The sequence below is a fragment of the Ciconia boyciana genome, chromosome 2 (genome assembly GCF_034638445.1).
Source record: "Ciconia boyciana chromosome 2, ASM3463844v1, whole genome shotgun sequence".
Classification (NCBI taxonomy): Eukaryota; Metazoa; Chordata; class Aves; order Ciconiiformes; family Ciconiidae; genus Ciconia; species Ciconia boyciana.
In genome coordinates, this window is record NC_132935.1 from 71,472,121 (window position 1) to 71,492,554 (window position 20,434).

Here is a 20,434-nt window from a genome sequence, read left to right on the forward strand (position 1 = left end):
CCCTCCCCGCGCGCCTGTGACGTCACGTCCCCTTCGCGGAGCCGCGCTGCGGCAACCCCTTCCCGGCTAGAGGGGCGGGGCTTAGAGCGGAAGTAACGCGCTACCGGCGCGCCGCGGGAGGCGCCTGCAGAACGGTTTCCTTGTGGCGGGGGTGAGATGGCGGCGCCCGGAGCCCCGGTTACCGTCACCGTCACTTACAGTAAGAGCCGCCCGAGGGCGGGGGACCCACCTCCAGCCGCTGCGGAGCCGAGCGCGGCCCCTGGCGTCTCCTCCGGCCCCCCTTACCCCGAGCTGGCCCCGGTCCCCGCCGGGACGGCGCGGGTCGGGCCGCGGCTTCGGGGCGCTGCTTCCGGTCCCCGGGCCGCCCTTCCCTGCCGGCCCCGCTCCCCGCGAACCTCGCCTCGGCCGTTAACGGTAGCCCGGCCGGGCGGGGCGGGCCTGTGGTGCCCCTGGCGCCAGGGGTAAGCAGGAAACGTGCGGGCCGCGGCGCTGGAAGGCGCCCGGCGGCGGCCCGAGGCGTGGGTGTGTGGCTGCCTTTGGCGCCCGAGCGTCCGCGGCTGCAGCTCCGCAAAGCTGCGAGGAGACAGAAAATGCCGGAGCTGCTGCTGCCGCCGCTTGCGCGGGGCTGCGGCTGTCGGCTGGATGGCGGCAGCGTCCCCGGCCTCGCTGGGCCAGCGGCCGGGCCTGCCCCGGTCTCAGGGGGGCACGGCTCACTCTCCGCATAGCCTGGCCTCGGTGCCGGCTGCTACCGTAAGGTTTCACTGCTCTGCTGGCCGCACCTTCCCACTGTCTCTCTCAAGCTGCAGCACGTAAGCTGATCCCACAGAAGGGAAAAAAAATAGTTTTTTCTATATCAACAAGATGATCAAAGTCGCCACACAGGGGTAGATCTCCTATAAGGGTGATGGTGGGAACAGGTGACAAGGCTGTCCTTGCCAGAGAGCACAGAGCAGACATCACTTTTGTGGTAGCAGTCTTCCTTGAGATGAGATAAATCACTGAAGGCAGCACTGTATGTTAAAAGCAGGTACTACCCGATGGGCTCTCATCTTGTTTGTAGAATAAGCTTGAACGTTTGCAGTTAGTGAGATGCAAGATTGCAACAGAAAGCGGTGTCACGCTTCGGTATGACAGTTGGGTGCTGACCCGATGAAATGGGTTACTCAAAGGCTAGCTGACATGACTGAGCTTTTTTTCCTCGGGAAGAGAAATAGGAGGGGGGAGAAGAAGGTGGAAGGGATGATGTGGTTAAGTCTGCAAATAAATATAAAAAGTTACTGCAAAGAGGTAAGAATAGCCTGGACTCCACAGTTCTTAAAAAATAAGATGGGAAATACCATGGTTAACTTTGATGAAGTGGATCTAGGTGAGGCAGTAGGAGGAATGAGAAGGATAGTAAGGTATTAAATCAGCAAGGTATTCATCAGCTGATTTTTCTTAACAAAACTTGTTATTTTTTTATGGATTATTTTTTATTTATTGAATAATAAATTCTGCTCCTGTTCCTGTTGCACTATGTTGGTGATGTTCTTTCCACCTTTAGAGCTTATTGTTTATTTCTGCTTGTTCATTTGTGTTTTCAAACTGTTACGTCATTTTGTGAAAATGTTTGCTTTATCACCTGGCAGTTTTATTTGAGAGCCTTTGGTGAAGAACTTTGTGGAATAATCTGTTTGAATCTTCATGATTCATGTGCTTGTTGATGCCTTCACAGAGCTCCATTTGATTTGAGGGGTTTTCATGTGCAAAGATGACAATAACTTAACAATATTAACATATTTATAATTCCAATATCTTGCTGTTTGCCAGCAGTCTTCTTATCTGAAAATGTTTTTATCTTTCCAGTTGTTTTCTTACCTGGTAATTACTTTGTTGTTAATAAATAGCAAATAGAAGGCATTGTTCATCTTGGACTTCAGCTGTCTGATTTATACCTGTTGCTGTCAGATGCATGTTTAACGTGCACAAATGTTTTTATTAAAGTTTTGCATGCATGAGTGAAAGTGGGGAAAGATGGAAATAAGGGATAAGAAAGAGAATGGTAGTAGACCCACATATATCACTTGACAATCTGCAAGAAATTGAATTGACCTGTTTTTTAAATGTATTTAGGCCTTTTTAAAAAAAGATTTTGGAGTTTTGCATTAGTGGTTACTTTAAATTAGAATTGTCATTTACTGAAGCAAAGTGATAAGCTGTGATACCAGTTCTAACCCATGAGGTATTTTTAATGGGGATTTCACTCTGCTGTGAATTCACAGTAAAACTTTTGTTACGGTCTACCCAAAGTGGTACTCATAATTTGTAATTAAAACTGTTTCTATTGCTAGGCAAACTTCAGCTGTTCTCTTCCCCATTTGCTGTGTGTTTGTTTTTTCTCTCAACTGCTGACAGGCACAGCCCTTACACAAAGCAGCTGTATACATCAAAACAACCTTTTGAAATATATTGAAGTTAGGACCTAAATTTTTTGGATTTTTTTTTTTTTTTTCCCCAAAACACATTGGGAAGAAGGTCTGTTTATGGAAAATGCTTGGGGGAGAGTTTGCATAATGTGATTTTGAGCTTAAAACCATTTTGGAATTAAGAAATAGTGTTGGAGCTTGCAAGTTTTTGAGGCCACAGTGTCACTTGCCATGTGACTCTGGGAGGCTGGAACATTTTAAAATTGATGTTTCTAGCAGTCTTCTTTGTAAAAGATATGTGCCCTTCAAAGTAGTGGTATGAGAGTAGTTTTCTTTCTGGTATTTGTTAAGGAGTTCTCTCTTCCTGCTGAGTAAAAAATGCCTGTCTTGATTTCCCTTGCAGCCAATGGTGGCTGATTCCTGTGGGTGCTTTCAGATTGACAGGCCTCAAGTGTGTGGGAGCAGAGGGTTATAGAAAGGGTCTATTGCAAAGCAGAGATTAATAGACATACTCCTTTTTTCTAAGAATATCCTGCTGTTTGCATGCAAGTAATCTTAGGGAGTCTGAATAGGATGCTCTGTAAGTGGAAGGTGACATGTAGGCTGAGACTTCGCAAAGTGGCTGAGGCTGCATATCAGCAGTAATATGGGGATAAATAGTTTTTGGACTGTGAGAATTCTCTTAGGTGGGTGGTGGAGGGGAGACAGGGTAGACACTGATCTTTCTTCAGGAGAAGATTGCTTCTCATGTGTGAGGAGTAGGGAACAAAGGAAGTGATAAATTGTCTCAGATTCCCCAAGACTCATGCCATTAAAAGTTCCTACAAGTAGAAAATGGAATACATCAGGAAGGTGTGGGCTTTCATGCTTTAACTTGTGGGATGTCTGGGCACCATCTGCACTCTTAAAAAAAAGGTGGGGAAAAATATTTATCAGGAGCATTATGCCAGTAGAATATGCCTGATTGAACTCTTCAGGTTATTAGAATGTAAAACAAAATTTTCAGCTGAGGTAAGTCACTCCAAGAGGAAGGAAATGCAGTAGAATCCTTTGATTGAAAATTATGATTGTACATGAGAATCAGTGATTTGAGAACTTTCTGCATTCATGGAAGTAAATACTGTAAATTGATTCCCTGTAGTATTTTCTAGGTAACAATAAGTATTACTGTTACTCTGTTTTTTGTTAGGTAATGAAAAACACAGTATTCAGGTTGCTTCTCAACAAGAAGATGGTGAACCTACACTACAAGACATGGCTGTACTTATTGAACAAGTCACTGGAGTTCCAGTTCCTTTTCAGAAACTGATATACAAAGGTAACTTATAAATCTGTCAGTGTTTCTTATAGATGATACCTTTCATCTTAATCACTTTCAGGTGTCCATGTTTTCAATGTCTTCAAAAAGACATTCTTATGACACTAACTATATTTTAACTGTTTTTTCCCTCTCTCGTTTTCCATTTAGGGAAATCTCTGAAAGAATTGGAACAACCGTTGTCAGCACTTGGTGTTAAAAATGGTTGCAAAGTCATGTTGATTGGGAAAAGGGTAAGTGTTGCCTTTGGACCTTTGGTGGTTTTTTTTTTTTTTTTAATCTTAAATTATCGTCATTTCTGTCAGTGATTCAGCTGCTGAACACAGAAACAGGTTACAGCATAAACCTAATCTTGTATACCTACCCACAAAGTTGAGTTCAGGCTCAGTTACTGCAAATAACTCTGCCATTCATACATTTCTGAAATTACATTATTGACTGACTTCTGCCTTACATTATTGACAAAATTCTGCCTAATCTGTTGCTTGTCAGTGCTCGTGAACCTTCCGTGCACTGATGACCTTATCTGGTCATCTTATTTTTCTGGTTTAAAAAAAAAAAAAAAGCTGTAGCTACTGAGTCTGCTGGGTTATTTCTAATGAAATGACTTGTGGCTGGCTTTGCAAAGTAGAGGACGAGGTAATATCTCGTGATATAAATGCTACCTCTACTTTAAAGATGCTAAGATAACAAAAAAAAAAGTTTGCACTTTTCCTTTTTCCCTTCAAATTGGTCTTGTTTAATGTGTTTATTTACATTGTCTCTTTGACTGTATTTACAATTAAGCTTTGGAAGAAGCTTATTTGGTAGGTATTACAATATGGAAAGAATAACCACTCTGTAGTATGTATTTTAAATCAGCAGAAGCTTTTACGTCTGTATCACCACCGTTGCTGCTTTTTAGCTGCATAGTGTCTCTATTTGTGCCATAGTTGTGAATGTTGTACTTTTGAATACACAGAATAGTCCAGAAGAAGAGGCTGAATTAAAGAAGTTAAAAGATTTGGAGAAGTCAGTGGAGCAAATAGCTAATAAGTTAGAGGAAGTTAATAAAGAGTTCACAAGTATCCAGAAGGTATGCCAGTTTTGTATCATTTTATATCTTTGCAAAACACTTTTGTAGGTATACGTATTTAAAAAAAATACTGTTTAACGGTTTTGAGTAGCCAGTAATAGGCTGCCCTTCCTAACTGTTCAAGGGTCCTGTAAAATTCTTAGTGAATTTCAAATGCTATTTATGAATTTGCAAAATAGAGACGTGGCACTGTTTGGTAAAAGGTAAATATTGTTGCATATTGGATAAATTATATTCTTTAGATCTGGAAAAACATAAAGAGTTCTCTCAAAGTCCAAAGGAGAATGTCTGTTACTTGTTTAATCTTTTAAGTAAACCTAGCAGATCTTACATTTAGCATTTCAAGGACTGATAGAATATAGATTGAGATTGGAGTCCCTATCATACTTGAAACTAGAGAAATAGTAAAAGATGTTTTCTGTTGTGGCGGATTGGTGGATTGACAGATTTTTGAAGCTCAGTATTCTGTAGGGTATGAAATAATTTTGTCTTTCCTTCCCTGTTTTTCCTCCTCAGGGATTTTTAGCAAAGGATCTCCAAGCAGAAGCGCTAAAACAGCTGGACAAGAGGATAAAAGGAACTGCAGAGCAGTTCATGAAGATCCTGGAACAGATTGATGCCATTGTAAGTAAATAACCACAGAAGAGGGTCAAATCCCAACAGAAACTTCCTGTTAAGAATATATCTTTCTTGTAATTTATTTGATATTTTAAAATACTAACCAATTTATTTTGGCTTTGAAAATTAGTTAATTGGTTTGCTCATTTTTTCTTTAATATCCAGCTCTTGCCCCTGTATGTCTCCAAAAGACTACTTGGCAGCATCTATTTCTAAATGGTGACATTAATGCCTGTGTATGCATCCCCATTCTACAGAAGAGCTTCATTTGGGGCAGCAGCCTGTTAAGACTACATGAAATGGGTATCCTTTACTCAAGTTTTACCCTTTTAGTTTGTCTTGGCAAACTTTCATGTTAAACTTCACGGTAACAGTAAAGGTCTGGAAAAAAAACCAGATACACTTTGTATTCTATATTGCACAAGAACAAGGAGGTCCTGAAGACTGAAGAATTTTCTGGTCAGTCGTGTGTGGACTGACTACTTTTATTTGAGATGCCTGCATATTGAGGACTGGATTCTTTCTTTGGAATGTACTGGGGTATATCCAAGTGCTTCACAGTCATTAATGGATCATAACCTTACAGCATATTTCCAGAGTATAATATATATCTTCCTGTATCATGTAGTAGCTGAGAGCTAGGTGAGAATAAGGGACTTGTGCAGAGATAAATAGAAGATTATGGTAACTAGGGTGTTTCCTTATTCTGTTTCTCTGTCTGCTGGTCATTCTCTGTAAAGTTCATTATATAATTATGTTGCATATCACGATCATAATATCCTGCTCTGAAGGAAAAATGCTGCTTTTCTGTGGTAGTGATGTCTTTGAGTCTACTCCTTCGCATAGTGACCCTTTATGGGATTGTTTCAAAAAGATTCCATGCAAATACCTATAATTGGTGAACCAAATGTAGTTTAATTGATGGACACTTTGAAAAAGTTCTGCAGCAGACTAAATCATAGAATAATCATTTGAATTGGACATCATCAAATGCTACACAATATGGATGTGTTCCTAGGAATGGTGGAGAGCTCATTAACTTATTTCTTCCTTTCATATTGTGCACCTTTAATGGTTAATTAGCCTTTGCTGTTTGTTATAGCCAACAGTTCTTAAATACTTTTTTTAAACTGTAATATGCTAAGTATTTTATAGTCTTAAAATTTCTTTCCTTTTCTGCCTCATATAGAGGAAAATACTTTGCTGACAGTTCTTAAATGCTGTTAGACATACAGACTTCGTGTAACTGATTCCCTGTTTGAAGTGGCAGATTTGCTATGTGTTGTCATGAAAACAGCAATGAGATGACAATGGTTTCATTTGGATGGGATTAAAGCTTATTTCTGATCCCTTCAATTTCTGATACTAAGTCCTATCGGAAAAATGTCAGTACTTGTATGCTGGTATACAGTTCTGGAACCCAGCAGGCAGCCTTGAAGAACCCTTTTCACTGCTTCCTAATTAATGCAAACTGACTTTCCCAAGTTTACTTTTGATTCTGGTACTTTTTGCATGGCTTAAACAGAAAGCATGCTATTATCTATCTCCTTATCCAAAGTACCCTAAACAGTACTGGACAAGGGACTTTTAGGTTTAGTACAAGATTTTAGAGGACTTATAACCTGGTGACTTCATGTTTAGATTCAGGAAATAGTGGAGTCCCTGTGCCTCAGTTTTGTGTCTTGTGGAAGTGGAGCAGCCAGAGCTAAAACTAATTATAATTAGTATCTTTTAATATTTTTAATAGTTGTTTGTTACTTTGTTGTATAAGAGCCTATGACATTGACGAGCCTCATGTTTTTAAAGCAAGAAGTAAGTGAGGGTTTTTATTACCAGTGATTGAAGTTACATTACACATACCAAAGTCCATATTTATTTGTTTTAATATACAAAGGCAGCTGTGGTTTTTGTCATGAAAACTGAACTTCAGTGAAACTTCTGTGAAATCTGGCAGATGACTTACGTGTAGTTCGGTGGAATCTTTACATAGAACGTAGCTGTTCAGTGTACTGGTATTACACCAGATCAGGTGAACAGGCCACCAGCTTCCTGAGGTATTACTTCACTGTACTGTAGTTGTGTGACATACAGAGGTAGCAACACAGAACAGTAATGAGGTATGTATATGAACAATAAATGGGTTCCACTGAAGTAAAAAGTGGTAAATAGAAATGCAAAGCAGAAAAGTGTAAAGCTTCTAGGAAGTATTTTATCTATATCTCAGAATTGTTTTATACAGCATTTAGTATTCTTTTTGTTAGCCAAGTAAAAAGCAAGATCTGACAAATCTCTTGAATGCTATTGACCATATAGATGTGCTATTGATTCAATTAACAGCATGTTAAAAAAAGATAAGGGAAAAAAGTGACTGAGTGAGCTGTTTTCTGCTAAGGCAGAAGAATGGATGCATTATAGAAGTGAAACATACAGCAAGCTCACACTATAAATCTTCCAGTTTGTTTCTTTGGCAGAATTGTTGTGAAAGCTCTTTAAAGTGTCTTGGCTGTCATACATTGTTTGGATCAATCATAAACATCTAGCTTGATACAAAATGAGATTTGTATGGTTATAGAGCTGAGGGTGAGGAAGCCTGCATATTGTTTTCTGTCTATTCTAGGGGTGTCGCCCTCTTACTGTTAGCAGACAAGCTTATTAATTAGAGGAGCTGAGTTTGGAACTAACACTCCTTTTTACTAGACTCCATGTGTTCAACAACTGTGAATTTAAAAGAAGTGATTTAGGAAGTGGAGAAGTAGGACAGTAGTCATACAGTATTAGGGTGGGAGAGAAACAATACACTGTTGTCACTGCCAGAGATGTGAAAGGAAAGCCTTGAAGGGATGCTTTTGGGTAGAGTAGCTGTAACTTAAACATTTTAACATGAAATGTGTTTAAATAGCTACTGCTTCCACAGCAGGAAGGGTGGAGGGATCTTATGACCATCTTACAAACTTTTGAATGCTGTGACACAGTCAGACGTTCCCATAAGACACAGATCTTTGAAATTTTCTTCAGCAGGAATACAAGTTGAGTCATGTTCAACAGTTGAAGATTTGTGTGTGTGCATCACCAGAAATGCCATTTATTTCAGCAGTTAAAACATTTGGTCCAGGAGTAAAAGTCAAAGTACAGTACTTATTACAAATCTCAGTGAGTAGAACACAGAAAATCCTTGACTTGTTCAGCTGGCACAGTTTTTTAAATAACTGAAAGGCTTTTTCAAGAGAAAAAAAACGGAGAGCTTTTCTGAGATCAGTAGGAAAATTTAAATCCACAGTTATGACAGTATGTACTTCTTGTGAGCCTGCTGTAATTTACATGAAGTCTGTCACTGATATTGCAATCTGAGAGATTACTTTGTTCTCATGATGATTTCTTATTAAATGGCAGATTTGTAATCTAGAAAGACAATATTGCAGAGAACAGATTGTTCTAACAACTGGAAAAAAAAAACCCTTTCTTTTCTGAAATACCAGTCACTGATTTTATTTACATAAATTCATGACAAAGTCATCTGTCAAATTGCATGTATCGGTATTGATGACATTGATAACATTACTGACTCATAATTATGTTCTGGTGGCCCATCCTCCTTTCTTGAGGATTTTTTTTTGTTATAATTCCTCTGTAAAACTTACTTAAATTACTGTACTCTTCTGGTGAAGCTTTTTTCACTGTCTCCTTGTCCCTGCTATACTTGTTATCTGGTAAATCAATACCAAATTAACATTTCAAGGATTAAAAGAAAGAAGTATTCTGAAAAAAACATCATTGTGCCTGTAACAAAACATTTCCCAGGCTTCTGGGAAGTTTTGCCACTTAAGATGAGAACTTATTACTAAACCTTTGAATTTATCTGGATAAATAAACATTGATAAACATTATATTGATAAACACAAATTTGATAAACATTACTTATTATAATTCTTAAATCTCTTAGCATGAATCATAAACATAAAATCGGAGCAAAATTTTTCTAAAGCACAAGGAGCATGAAAATACTATCATCCCTCAGCAGAGCGCTTAGTTACCACTTGTGCATTCAGAAAACCCATTGACAAATGCTTCCATTTAATAGCTGCCTTTAAAGAAGCTGCTCAGATGTCTACTGAGATGAAAAAGCTTCAGTGTCAACATAATGTGCTTACCCAATTTACCAATTTATTTAACAATAAGTTAAAAAAAAGTGAAGGGCTGGTAGTCAATAAAAACTAGGCACTAAAATACTACATGTTATTTTGGATTTTTAAAAGAAATGAAAAAGTTTCTTGTTAGATGGATGGGGTGTCAGCAAAAAATCCTTTTTGCAACTGATTAGCACTGGTGCCATGTGTAGCAGAGTGATTTTTATTTTTTTTAAGCAATTTGATAACAAACCAGAAATGTTTCTAGCTATTATTGCTAGTGACTGCTAGTGTAGATTGCCTATTTTAAGAATTATGTCCCTTTGGTTCTGATAAGATAGTAATAAATAATAAATTTGACTAGCATTTGTTGTGTTTATTAACTGACTACACTGCTATAAAGTGGATTCAGGCATCAGGTATTACCTACTGGGGTCTGTGGTTTGGGAAATAAGAAATAACCAAGGAGGAGAACAAAGATGTCGTGGTAACACTAAGCTTAAAAATCATTATTGGAAGCATTTCCAAAACAAACGGAACTTGAGCAGAGCTGAAGCTGATGTTCTGTGGCAAAGGGAGGTGGTTTTATTAGGAGATTAGCTGGGAGAGGGGAAAGAAATCACAAGAGAGTCTGTATTTTGTAAGAAGCAGTGCTCAGGAGAGGGGGATGTTGTGTTCGTAGTTAAAAGAACAGTCAAGAATAGAGAGGATCTAGAGGCAGGAAAACACGCATGAATTTATTACTGTGTAAATGGTGATTGGTTTTAAGGATTTCTTGTATAAAGCATGAGTTGTGCATACAAAATATGAGTCTTTGAGGATGTAATGTGTGTGTGTCTGCAGCGCATCTTGTCTGTATCTACAGGGTGAGAACTCCTGAAGAGATGTGGTTAAGCAACTCTGAATTTGGGGGTTTGAGGTGGGTGATAGCCAGTGGTAACAGGAGGACTCGGGCTCTGTTTCTGAGTGGATGGGGGGAGGATAAAGAACCTGTGCCCAGGAGTTCTACAGAAGTTGCTGGGGTGAAGCCAGGCCTGCATCACTTTTGAAAGTTTAAGACCATACAGACCAAGGACTGTGAGACGTGAGCAGGGTTTTGTCACAGAGAAAGTGCAATGCAAAGGGGAGACCTGCTATAAAAGTAAGAATATACTGTGCAGTAGAAAGCCATATACAAATCCGAACTACTGCTCCACAAGCAATGCTAGTGCCAAAATGTAGATTTGGCAAGAGTTTTGCATAAGCACTGCCTAGGCTTAAGCTACTCTTCTTTAATTAAATTTGATTTTAATTAAATATTGAAATGTTATTGTGACTTAAGGTTTATTGCCAGCTTCACCTGTTAAACCCTGAATAGTTGGACAACGTATTCCTGGAGAGGAGACGTAAGCTGACTAAGGTAAAACAGAGAGACTCTGAGATTTAATTTAATGTTAAGATTTGTAAACTTTACTAATTTGATTGCAAAACACCTTTTAAGCAGCTTGGTAAGTTAGTACATTGAGGCCTTCCAATTCCATGTCTCTGTCAAGGGGATTACAAGGTGTGATTTTAAAAAAAAAAAAGCTATGAAGGTGTGCAAGCAAACATAGGGGTTTGCATGCACATATGTAATTGAAAAGAGCAGTTTTGAAAAATGTTGTCAAAAATAGAAGTAGTCTGAATGTCTTCTCTACACTCAGATTTCAAAGTTTCCTCCAGCTACCAATATCTGTTTTAGAAACAGACTTTGCGTGGTAAGCCCAGCTGGAGTTCCCTGTCTGCTATTGAAAGTTGACTTAGGCCTATTCTGATGACAGAAAATGGTTTGTTAATTTGCTGTTTCAGATTGGTAGGAATACTTGCATAGGCCAGAATCTCCTTCAGAAAGTACAGCTTGAAATAAGTACCCAGCAAAGGGAGATGGGCAGTGTAACTGAGCTAGTGCATAATTTCATTTTTAATTTTATTATTAAGAGATTCCAAGTCATGGGAAAATTTCAAGGCATAAAAGAATTTCTGTGACAATGAGAAAACATCTTAATTTTCTGGTAAGAATCAGCCATTAATAAGTAGGCCTAACTCATCTTTGTTCTTTCAGGCTATTACATATATGGAGTAAAAATAGTACGCCTCAAATACTCTCTTTATGTTAAATGTTTCTTGTCATATTTTGTTAATTTTAAAAAATGAATTGTGTTGTTGAAAACCAAGGGAAAATTAGGAATGTTTTCTCGTGTGGTTGCAGGGTCCTATGTCTAAGATCCCTTAGAATACTTCATATAACTATAATTTTTTTTAAAACTTTTTTTGCCCTGTGACAACTATAAATACTCCGAAGGCTGCCTTTTTTATTTGTGAACTAGAACTGGTGTTTGAAGATAATTCACCCATAGCTTTGGTTTGTAATGTCTTTGGAGCATTCAGTTTCTGAAAGAAAAGCATGTCATGCAATCTTTTCATAGTGTCCTGTTTATTGGGAGGAGACATGTGGGTTTAGCATGCTACAGTGAGCAAGGGCTTATTGCAGTACAAAGTACTAGAAAATACATTTTGTAAAGAGCAAAGTAGCTTCCAAAATGAACAACTTAAAAAAAGCTGTGCTTTGGAAAATGGACATGTGCCACTTGTAAAAAGGAGTTTTTGTTTTAGCCAGACCGTTGTTGAAAATGTAGTAACAGCTTCTGAACCTATCCTGTGCTGTAAATCCAAGGATGTAAGGCGACATTACATAAATGAAGAAAGTGACCAGCGTAGAACAGGCTCCTGTAGGAGGATTTACATTGTACATGACAGATTCCTGGAGTTAACCTGGTAACTTACTTTCAAAGTTACTTCTCCTCTTTCTCGCAAAATAAGAGGAGTTGGAAAGGATAGATAGGTGATGGAATGCATCTTAGGACAAACTGAAGAGTGTTTTTGGTATTAAGAGGATTAACATCAATTTAAAAAAACAAAACAAAAAATCAACATAACTTTTAGTTTTTAGATATTTCTGTCCCCGTTTGTAAGATAACACTGCACTGGTTTGCATTGGGAAGGGTATCTCCCTTAATCCACTTACTCTCTTGTGCCCCTGATGCTGATGATCGTTTTTCCACCTGAAAGAAATATGTCCAGTTTCTGGTTCTGTTTCAGGAGGTGCAGTCTGACATAAAAACTCTCTGAAAGGGAGATAACCTTTTCTGATCTTGAAGGGAAATGTTAAAGTTTGGTATGAGTTTTATACAGCTTAACAATGCTGCTGTTTGGGAAAACTGGTACTGGAGCAACAGAAATGGAAGCTGGAACTACAGGAACAGAAGATTCTTTCTCATCTTCCAAAAGCAAACTAACAAAATAAACCAAAAAAACTGAGCCTAGGAAGAGGTTAGTATAGTAGTAGTTACTCCCACTTCCAACTTTCATACTCTCCTAGGAGACAAGAAGCAGCATTGTGCATTCCTTCTTCCAGCTGAGCATAGAAAGAGTGAGAGGTATTTTAAACCAGAAGTTTATGTAGAAGTAAAATGTAAGAATGTGTCCCAGCTCACTCTGTTGCGCGCCCATTTTCTCCTCACCCACGGTGCTGGGAACGCGTGCTAAGCCTGATGATGATTATTTCTTTGTCTGGTATCACTTACAGTGTGCTAATTACTGCACAAATACTGGAGCAGTGTGATCCCTGAACTTCCTGGGATCTCAGTGATGCCTATAGTTTCACTCCCCATGATGGACTGTTTTTTAGTGTGGAGTCGTGTGTATTTTTAACTCCTATATTAGGTTATGTGCAAGACTCCTATATTTAAGACCATGTATGTTTGGCTGGACACTAAAATAAAAGAGCTTTTTTTTTTTTTTGATTGTTATCAAAGATTATGTATCTAAACCTGCCAGTGGGGCTTGCATTTTAGCTGAAATGAAACAAAGGGTAGTATAGGGAAACCTCGATTCTTGATAATATGCAGTTAGGGCAGAAAATAAAAGGTATACCAGTGAGAAACTCCCAAGATTTTTATGCATTTTCAACAGTGAGAGCATAGTGTTTCTAAGAATGTTCACATAAACTTTATATGAAGATAATCATCTGTTTTACCTGCTTCAAAAAAACATCAAAAACCTGAGCACTGTTCCCCACCAACACCCCAATTTCACAGTGCTCCAAAAGGGCAAAGCATATCACATTTCCTAAGATGACATACATGAATATATTGGGTGGTAGGAGAATGGAAAATGATGCAGTTTGAATTAAATTAAAAGCTGTCAGCGTGTAACACTTCACATCTGTTCCCTTCCATGAGTAGATTGCAGAGAAGGTCAGATGTACAGCTTAAACAGACTGGCAATGCCTGCATTACTGATGATATGTTCTAGTGATGGCGAGTGACTGAGTTAATGTGTTCACAAGAAATGAATCCATCTTAACAGTCTCTGGAAAAAATATGAAGTTGAAGCTCAGCAGAACAGTTAACGTATGCCACAGTAGACAAAAGCAGTGTATGCAGTTATTGTTGTATGTTACCTAACGACACGTGGTAAATTTGCTAGCTCAGTTCTTTGTAATCATCATGCTGTATCCCAGACTTATTGAATTTATGACTTTTTCTGTTAAATTCTTTCTTGTGTAATCATGCTTACTGAGCAGGCATGGCATTTTCAGGATGCCTGTTAAGATGATTCTTTGATACATTCAGTTTTTGCTCTAAGTTTAATATGTTAATTTCAACATTAAGCTGCATCAGTTTGTTTATTTTACTGCAGAATCTGCCAGAGAATTTCAGTGATTGCAAACTGAAAAAGAAGGGGTTGGTGAAAAGGGTTCAGGTGAGTATTTTTATTTTTTTGTTTTCCATTAGTGCTGGGTACTTGTATACCAAGAGTTTGTGAAAATGAGAGCTGTTTAGAGCTTAGATTTTTTTCAGTGTTTGTTCTTACATTGGTGTTTCTTATGGCCTCCCTTTAAAAGAGGTATTTAATAGCTTTATAAAACATTAAACAAAAATACAGATTTTCATTGTTCATGCTATCTTCAGATAATGTTTGTAATTTACATTAGTGGTTGGCCTTATGACTGCCTGGTGATGTAAAGTAATTCTGATAACTTGTGAAGAAAATGGGTTTATTTCTCCTTTCCCATATTTCAGTGGGCTGCAGTAATGAATGAGGAGGTCTGGGCACAAAGATGCAGTCAACTGTAACTCCTGCTGGATCTTGCTAGAGGTGTTCTTTGGAAAATTTAGCCCCTATTGCAATGTACCAACTTTCTATGGAGAGTCTCCAAAGTAAAATCTGTACAGAAGAGCAGCTGTGCTGGGGGTGGGTTTTTTAGTTGCTTACAAATTCCTAGGCATTGTTTCCTTAGTGACCTGGAACTGAAGATTTGTTACTAAATGCTGGAATTTGTCCTTCTTCCCTCCTCCCCCAAAAGCCAAACTTCCATAAATGAATGGTAATGCTACTCATATTACTGCTTTTATTTATGCTAGCTTCAGTCACAGGTTAGACTCCTGAAAATTATTTGTGAAAGTACCTTGCATTCATATATGGAGTTGAAATGTTTTGTCTTTTACTATAATGTTATTAAATACTTTCCATAAATGTTTCCCAAATTTTTTAAAATAGCCATCTATTTTAGAGGAAGCCTTATCAAGAAGTACTTCATAGTAGAAATGGTTTTTTGTTAGAGCTTTAGGGACAAAGCCCTTTGTTACAGAGGTAAGTTCAGATACTCCAAATTGAAATGAAGATGGTTGCTGGCATAGCTGTGTTATATGGGGCTCTGAACATGCTTTTGATTCCATGTACCTAACTGAAGCAGCAAAGGTTTGTAATGGAGGTATGGCTATAACCCTAATGGCAAACTTCTAGAGCTCCAGTCTTGGGTGAAGTTATTGCAGAAATAAGTGGGGCTTTGTATAAGAACTGCTGTTAAAGCATAAAACAGACTCTGTTGAGCAAAGATGAGAATTATTGTTGTGCTTTTATAGGCACAGTGTTCTGCAACTGTAGGTTATGAACCCTTTGAGGACTGCAGAAGAATCTAAGGGGTTTCAGACCAGAGCGGTCAACAACAATTTGTTTTTCCAGAGCAAGAAAACGATGGCAAGTGATGCTTATTACTCTCAAGCATTCATTAAAGCGAGGGGGAGCTATTAACTGCCTTCTGTTGCTGGCAATCACGTATCTTCCAGAATGGGGAGATAAGATATGAAACACTTGCAGCCAGCAACTGCAATGGTTACCACTTTGACTTTTTCACTCCTCAAGTCCTTACAGAAGTGAGTTGATGCTGGCTGAAGGGATTGGTTAAAGACAGATGATTCAAAACAGTGTGATGGTTGAGAAACATTCACCTGGCACAACATTTTGCTGCTCTAGAGGGAAGGAAGTTTCTTAATGTCATTTTAATGTAAATAACATTAAATATCTGGTTTGACTGTTGAAGTCTAGTGCAGACATAGCAGAACTGAGTGCAAGACATGTATAGATAGTGGGAGAGTCTGCTCAGAAACTACAATGTACTCGCATACATTGTAATTGGCCTAAAAGAATTTATTGGCTTAAAATGCTGGCACATTGTGCTGTGTACAGCACAAGCAAAATGACCAGTGGCTGCTGGCTCTTAGTCACTGTGTGTGGGTTGCAGTACTTGTAAGAAATTGTGGGCAGGTTCTAAGAAAGCTTAAGGTGCTGTGGACTGCCCTTTTTGGAAAGGAGCCTTCTGTCTTTTGAGGCACACCAGCTACTTACAGATAAAGATTGGGGTTCATGTTTTCCTGTAGTCCTGAGAAATAGGAGAGGCCTTGGTTTAATGAAAGCTTGTTTTAGATTTAAGTGAGTAGGTTTGTCGCTCCCACCCTCGGCTACAGAAGTATGTGTTTTAGGAGTTTAAAAGTCATGTTCCAAACTGAAGCACTAACTTGTCTGAACCCTTATGATCCTTATTGTTGTTTATGAACTTTGGATCAACTCAAAGTACTTCAGCAGCAGGACTGGTGAGGATGGGCAACCACATTGTTGCCTTATCAGATACCATGCTTCTGTTGGATTCTGGGTAAACAAAATTGTGAATAAGCTATTATTAAAACTGAACTGGAAGGTGGTTGTTGAGGTGGCTTCTTCAAATTCGTGATGGAAACTGCAGTTTCTGTTCTTAAGAAGCATCTACCATTGCTATAATTGCATCCCCAATAACATGTGTTTGTTTCTTATTCTCAGGTTTTTCTTGCCCAGTGTGATACCATTGAAGGAAATATTGGTCAAGAAATGGACAAGCTACAGTCAAAGAATTTGGTACTGGCGGAATGAGGCATTGCCCTACGTAATTAGGAAACATAATTGCTCTATGAGCAAGAAGAAAAGTTTGCTCTTTGTTTTGGAGCACGTATTCAGCTTTTTTTTTTTTTTTTTTTTTTTTTTTTTTTTTTTTTTTAAAGCCCAGTCTGTTAGACTGGTACTAGTCAATCATTTCTTGCTGGTTGTCTTGTTTGCCGCTTGGTTAGACCTATTATTTTGAAAAGAAAATCCTTCCTGAAGAATGACAGAAGTAATCTTTGTGGTGAATTGTTATGTATCTCATGGACAAATGTTTAGTTAACTAAGTTACAAAGTTTGCAGTGATGGGCAATTTTGTCTGTTATGTCTTTGAATTTATTTACAGCTCAAATCAAAGAAGGTCTATAATCGTACAAGTGCCATACGTTGCAATTGTAGGACTTCAGCTTGACTGAAAAAGGAAAACTGAGATGACATCTGGGAAAGTCGAACATTGTAGTAGACAGTTCAGAGCAATAAAAAAACCCTACGCATTTGTATCTACTTAATGTTTGTATGCATTTATAAATATAAGAAAGCTTGACTATAAGGGAGTCGTACCTAATTTTAGCCTTAAATTGTCATAATAAATGGCATGTACTGTAACATGTATGGTACTTAATTTTGAGTGGTGCTTTAAGTTGTTACTGAGCTCCTTGATACAGACATATGTTTTTTACATAGATTTCTGATGTACTGTGGTTTTTATAGATTATTATTATTTTTATTGTTCGTGTTCCATCTTCAGTTATGGTGGGAAATGAAATGAGATTACTCATGCTGCTCATATACCAAGGGTTCAGTTCAAGCAAGCTATAACTAAGGAGCTATTTTGAAAGGGTTTTTTTATACTTTTTTTTTGATTTCACTGAATTCATTATGCTGTATTTAATGGAAGATTGCAGTGATTATTTCTAGTCTTTTAAGGTAATCAGTGAATTTTTATAAGATGTTACAAAGTGACACAACTTTATTTTAGCAATGCCATGCGACTGAGGATTATGACTGATTCTCGCAGTCAGATACATGCCATGCTTAGCCTTCTCTGTTAGGTGAAAATTAAGCTTTTGCAGGGAGGTAGTAACAGTCAGCAAGTGCAGCCAATTTTGCAGTTGTTGGTCAGAGCCCGTAGCTATCGTACCTATAGTGGGAGTTGCTTTTTCACTGATGCTTCTGGTTGGTAGGTCAGTCATATACACAGTGGCTGGTGAAGTATTGACTGGTAAGGAGCCTGTTTCTGTGGAGAAAGAAAAGCTCTTTCATCTCAAATAAGTCAGACTGAGGATGTTTAGAAATGGCCCTTAGGTAGTGAGTCTTTATCCGAATGTGACTGTTTTAAGATTAGCTGTCCTTTCAAGATAAAAATAGGAAATGTGTGTAAAAAAAAAAAAAAAAAGTTAACTTCTAATAAGTTATAAACCTTAAATAATACCTAAAGTATTACTATTGAAGTATTATCTTTGATGTTTGTAATAGGAGGAGCATTTCTTTAGTGAAAAATGCCATTGGACAAATGAAGTGATAGCCCTGCATTAGAAAGGGTCACTTTTACTCTAAAAATGCCTTCTGACCATACCAAGATTGGAGTTGTCATATATTTTACTGTTAAAAAATTTCTTCAAGGTTGTATTTTTTCCATATGTAACTCTCTTCTCAGCATCTGTGGAGGATTTTGAAGTCTAAACTCCTAGGAAGCTTGTCTATCATGTTAGGAAATGTTTGGTAGGACTGCGGATATTTTTTCCTAGGCTACTGATCTGGTCATGCTGCATTTTCCCGGCACTTTAAGGTTAGGAGGAAGAAGAGTTGGTTGTAGCCATTTTTGTGAAGCCCTACCTAGCTTGGTGCTGCTTCTGGATCAGATTCAGCTGACTCTTAAACCGCCAGCAACACTGTTGCCTAATTCAGGGGATGCAAAATTAGCCACTTTCCTGTGATGGAAAGGATCCTCAGCCTCTCAAATGTAAGTCCTCTAATGCATTGAACTTTCACAGGTGCATGTATAATAAGCAAAGTATGCTCTTGTGCCCACGAAGAGAGCTGGGAGCTGTGGTCATTGCTAGGACTGTCCGTTTCTGCTGCTCCTTCGTATTTTTCTGTCTTGGGCGAGAACACTAAGGCTATAGGCAGACATTGTCTTCCCAGTACTCCTTCCCAGAAACTGCTGCTTCTTGAGATGTGCTTGTGTGAGTACCTCAGCCTGTCTCAAAGCCAGGTGGATTAACTTTAAGATGTTCCATAGGAAGTCTTTTGATAATCTGGTACTTTGAGGCAAAGAGAGTGATGATGAACCTCTCCCACCAGCGCGTCTGGATTCAGCAACGGGTGGGTGTCCTGAGCTGAAGTTACCTTACAGTGATAACTCCTGGTATCAGTGTTTGGTTTCTAGGACAAAAGTATGCGTCTGAAGACAAACTTTTGCAGTATAAATTTTTTTGTCTTTCGAACATAAAAATTAGTTGATTTGTTTTGGAAAACGGGTGGTTGTATTTAGAGTTATCTAAGACCTTCTGGAGTGGATTGACTTTTATACTTAGTTTTGAAAGAGCAGGCCCTACACTTCATTTTTTCATAATAGCCTTAAATTTCAGTAGAAGCAAACTTCTGTGCTTTTGAAAAGTGCAGCAGACTACAGTTGTGGGAGGAAGGGGAAGGAAGAGGAGATTTTAAATATTCTTCATAATTTGTAAAGGTGAGCATGGATCTTAATCAAGCTTAAGATATATTCTCACTGATTCTATAGTCTAGCTGTACCGACACCTATTTTGCTACTGAATCATTTCCTCACCCCCACCATCTGCCCTGGTCGTGTCAAAAGAGAAGTGGCTCCCTTTCGCCTTAGTTACACTGACCCCATCGTCTTCCTGCAGTTGCTGTATTGCTCTGGCTGTGTTTACACACCTGGGATTTGCCATCAGGGCAAAATGTCTTACCACAAAGTTTGTCTTTCATGAAAATGGAAATCGAATCACACACTTTCCTGCCCCTTCCTCCCCCAGCTCCCTATAAGCTGTCGTGTGAGACGAACCGAACCTGATGTTCAGGGAGCCACGCAGTCTGGAGCCGCGGGATGGCTTGCTCTCTGGGAGCAGCGTAAAATACACTGCTTGCAGTGGCACCCTCTGTGACCAAGTCCTCCTGAAGGTAATGTCGCTGGAAACCTGGAGTAACACTTTCTTGACTTATAACGGTCGCTTGTGAGTTGGAGTGGAGTACTTGGCACCGTGGAACTTGGGGCTAGATTTTTTTTTTAATTATTTTATTGTACTATCATAAATGAAACGGTAAAAATAAAACATGCAAAGTTCTCTGCTGTCCTTGGTCATGATGTGCTTACTAAATGCTGTAGGTGGGCTGTAATTGAGTGGGGGAAACGCAGGCTGCTCTCTGTGTTGGGACGTGCTCCGCGCAGGCGAGTAGGAAGTGTTTGGGAATGGCCCTGCCAGGCCTCCCGAAAGGCTGCAGGGAGTCAAAGCCTGAAACGTTACCGTGGTTGGCAAAAAGCTGAGACGTAAAGAAAAGCTGTTTTTTTTTAAAGCACTTGTCACAGTTGTGTTGCACACAGGGTTTCTGGATCTGGGTGTATGGGATGCACTGGAGGTTTTTTATTTTTTACTTATTT

General features: G+C 38.8%; 1 protein-coding gene across 7 annotated transcripts; it reads left to right on the forward strand.

The window, feature by feature from the left end:
• Positions 1-96: 96 nt before the first annotated feature.
• On the forward strand, positions 97-20,110 carry BAG1 (BAG cochaperone 1). 7 transcript variants are annotated; one of them, XR_012040987.1, is made up of 8 exons: positions 97-199; positions 3,595-3,723; positions 3,874-3,956; positions 4,685-4,798; positions 5,315-5,422; positions 14,260-14,322; positions 16,717-19,137; positions 19,812-20,110. XR_012040987.1 is itself a non-coding variant. In XM_072852958.1 (7 exons), exons 1-7 carry the CDS (start codon positions 157-159, stop codon positions 16,804-16,806), a joined length of 630 nt encoding a protein of 209 aa, XP_072709059.1. In that variant the 5' UTR covers positions 97-156; the 3' UTR covers positions 16,807-20,110. The 7 variants fall into 7 exon arrangements, 2 of the variants coding, with proteins under 2 accessions (XP_072709059.1, XP_072709060.1); XR_012040988.1 differs by lacking the exon at positions 19,812-20,110 and adding an exon at positions 15,486-15,600 and having other exon boundaries at positions 16,717-16,866; XR_012040991.1 differs by lacking the exon at positions 19,812-20,110 and adding an exon at positions 10,862-10,939 and having other exon boundaries at positions 16,717-16,789.
• The last annotated feature ends 324 nt before the right edge of the window (positions 20,111-20,434 follow it).

Excerpts from the sequence above, each read along its gene's own strand:
- BAG1 (XM_072852958.1), top strand. The coding sequence starts at position 157 with ATGGCGGCGCCCGGAGCCCCGGTTACCGTCACCGTCACTTACA. Across the intron at positions 200-3,594 it reads TACCGTCACCGTCACTTACA|GTAATGAAAAACACAGTATT; the intron begins GTAAGAGCCGCC and ends GTTTTTTGTTAG. Across the intron at positions 4,799-5,314 it reads AGTTCACAAGTATCCAGAAG|GGATTTTTAGCAAAGGATCT; the intron begins GTATGCCAGTTT and ends TTTCCTCCTCAG.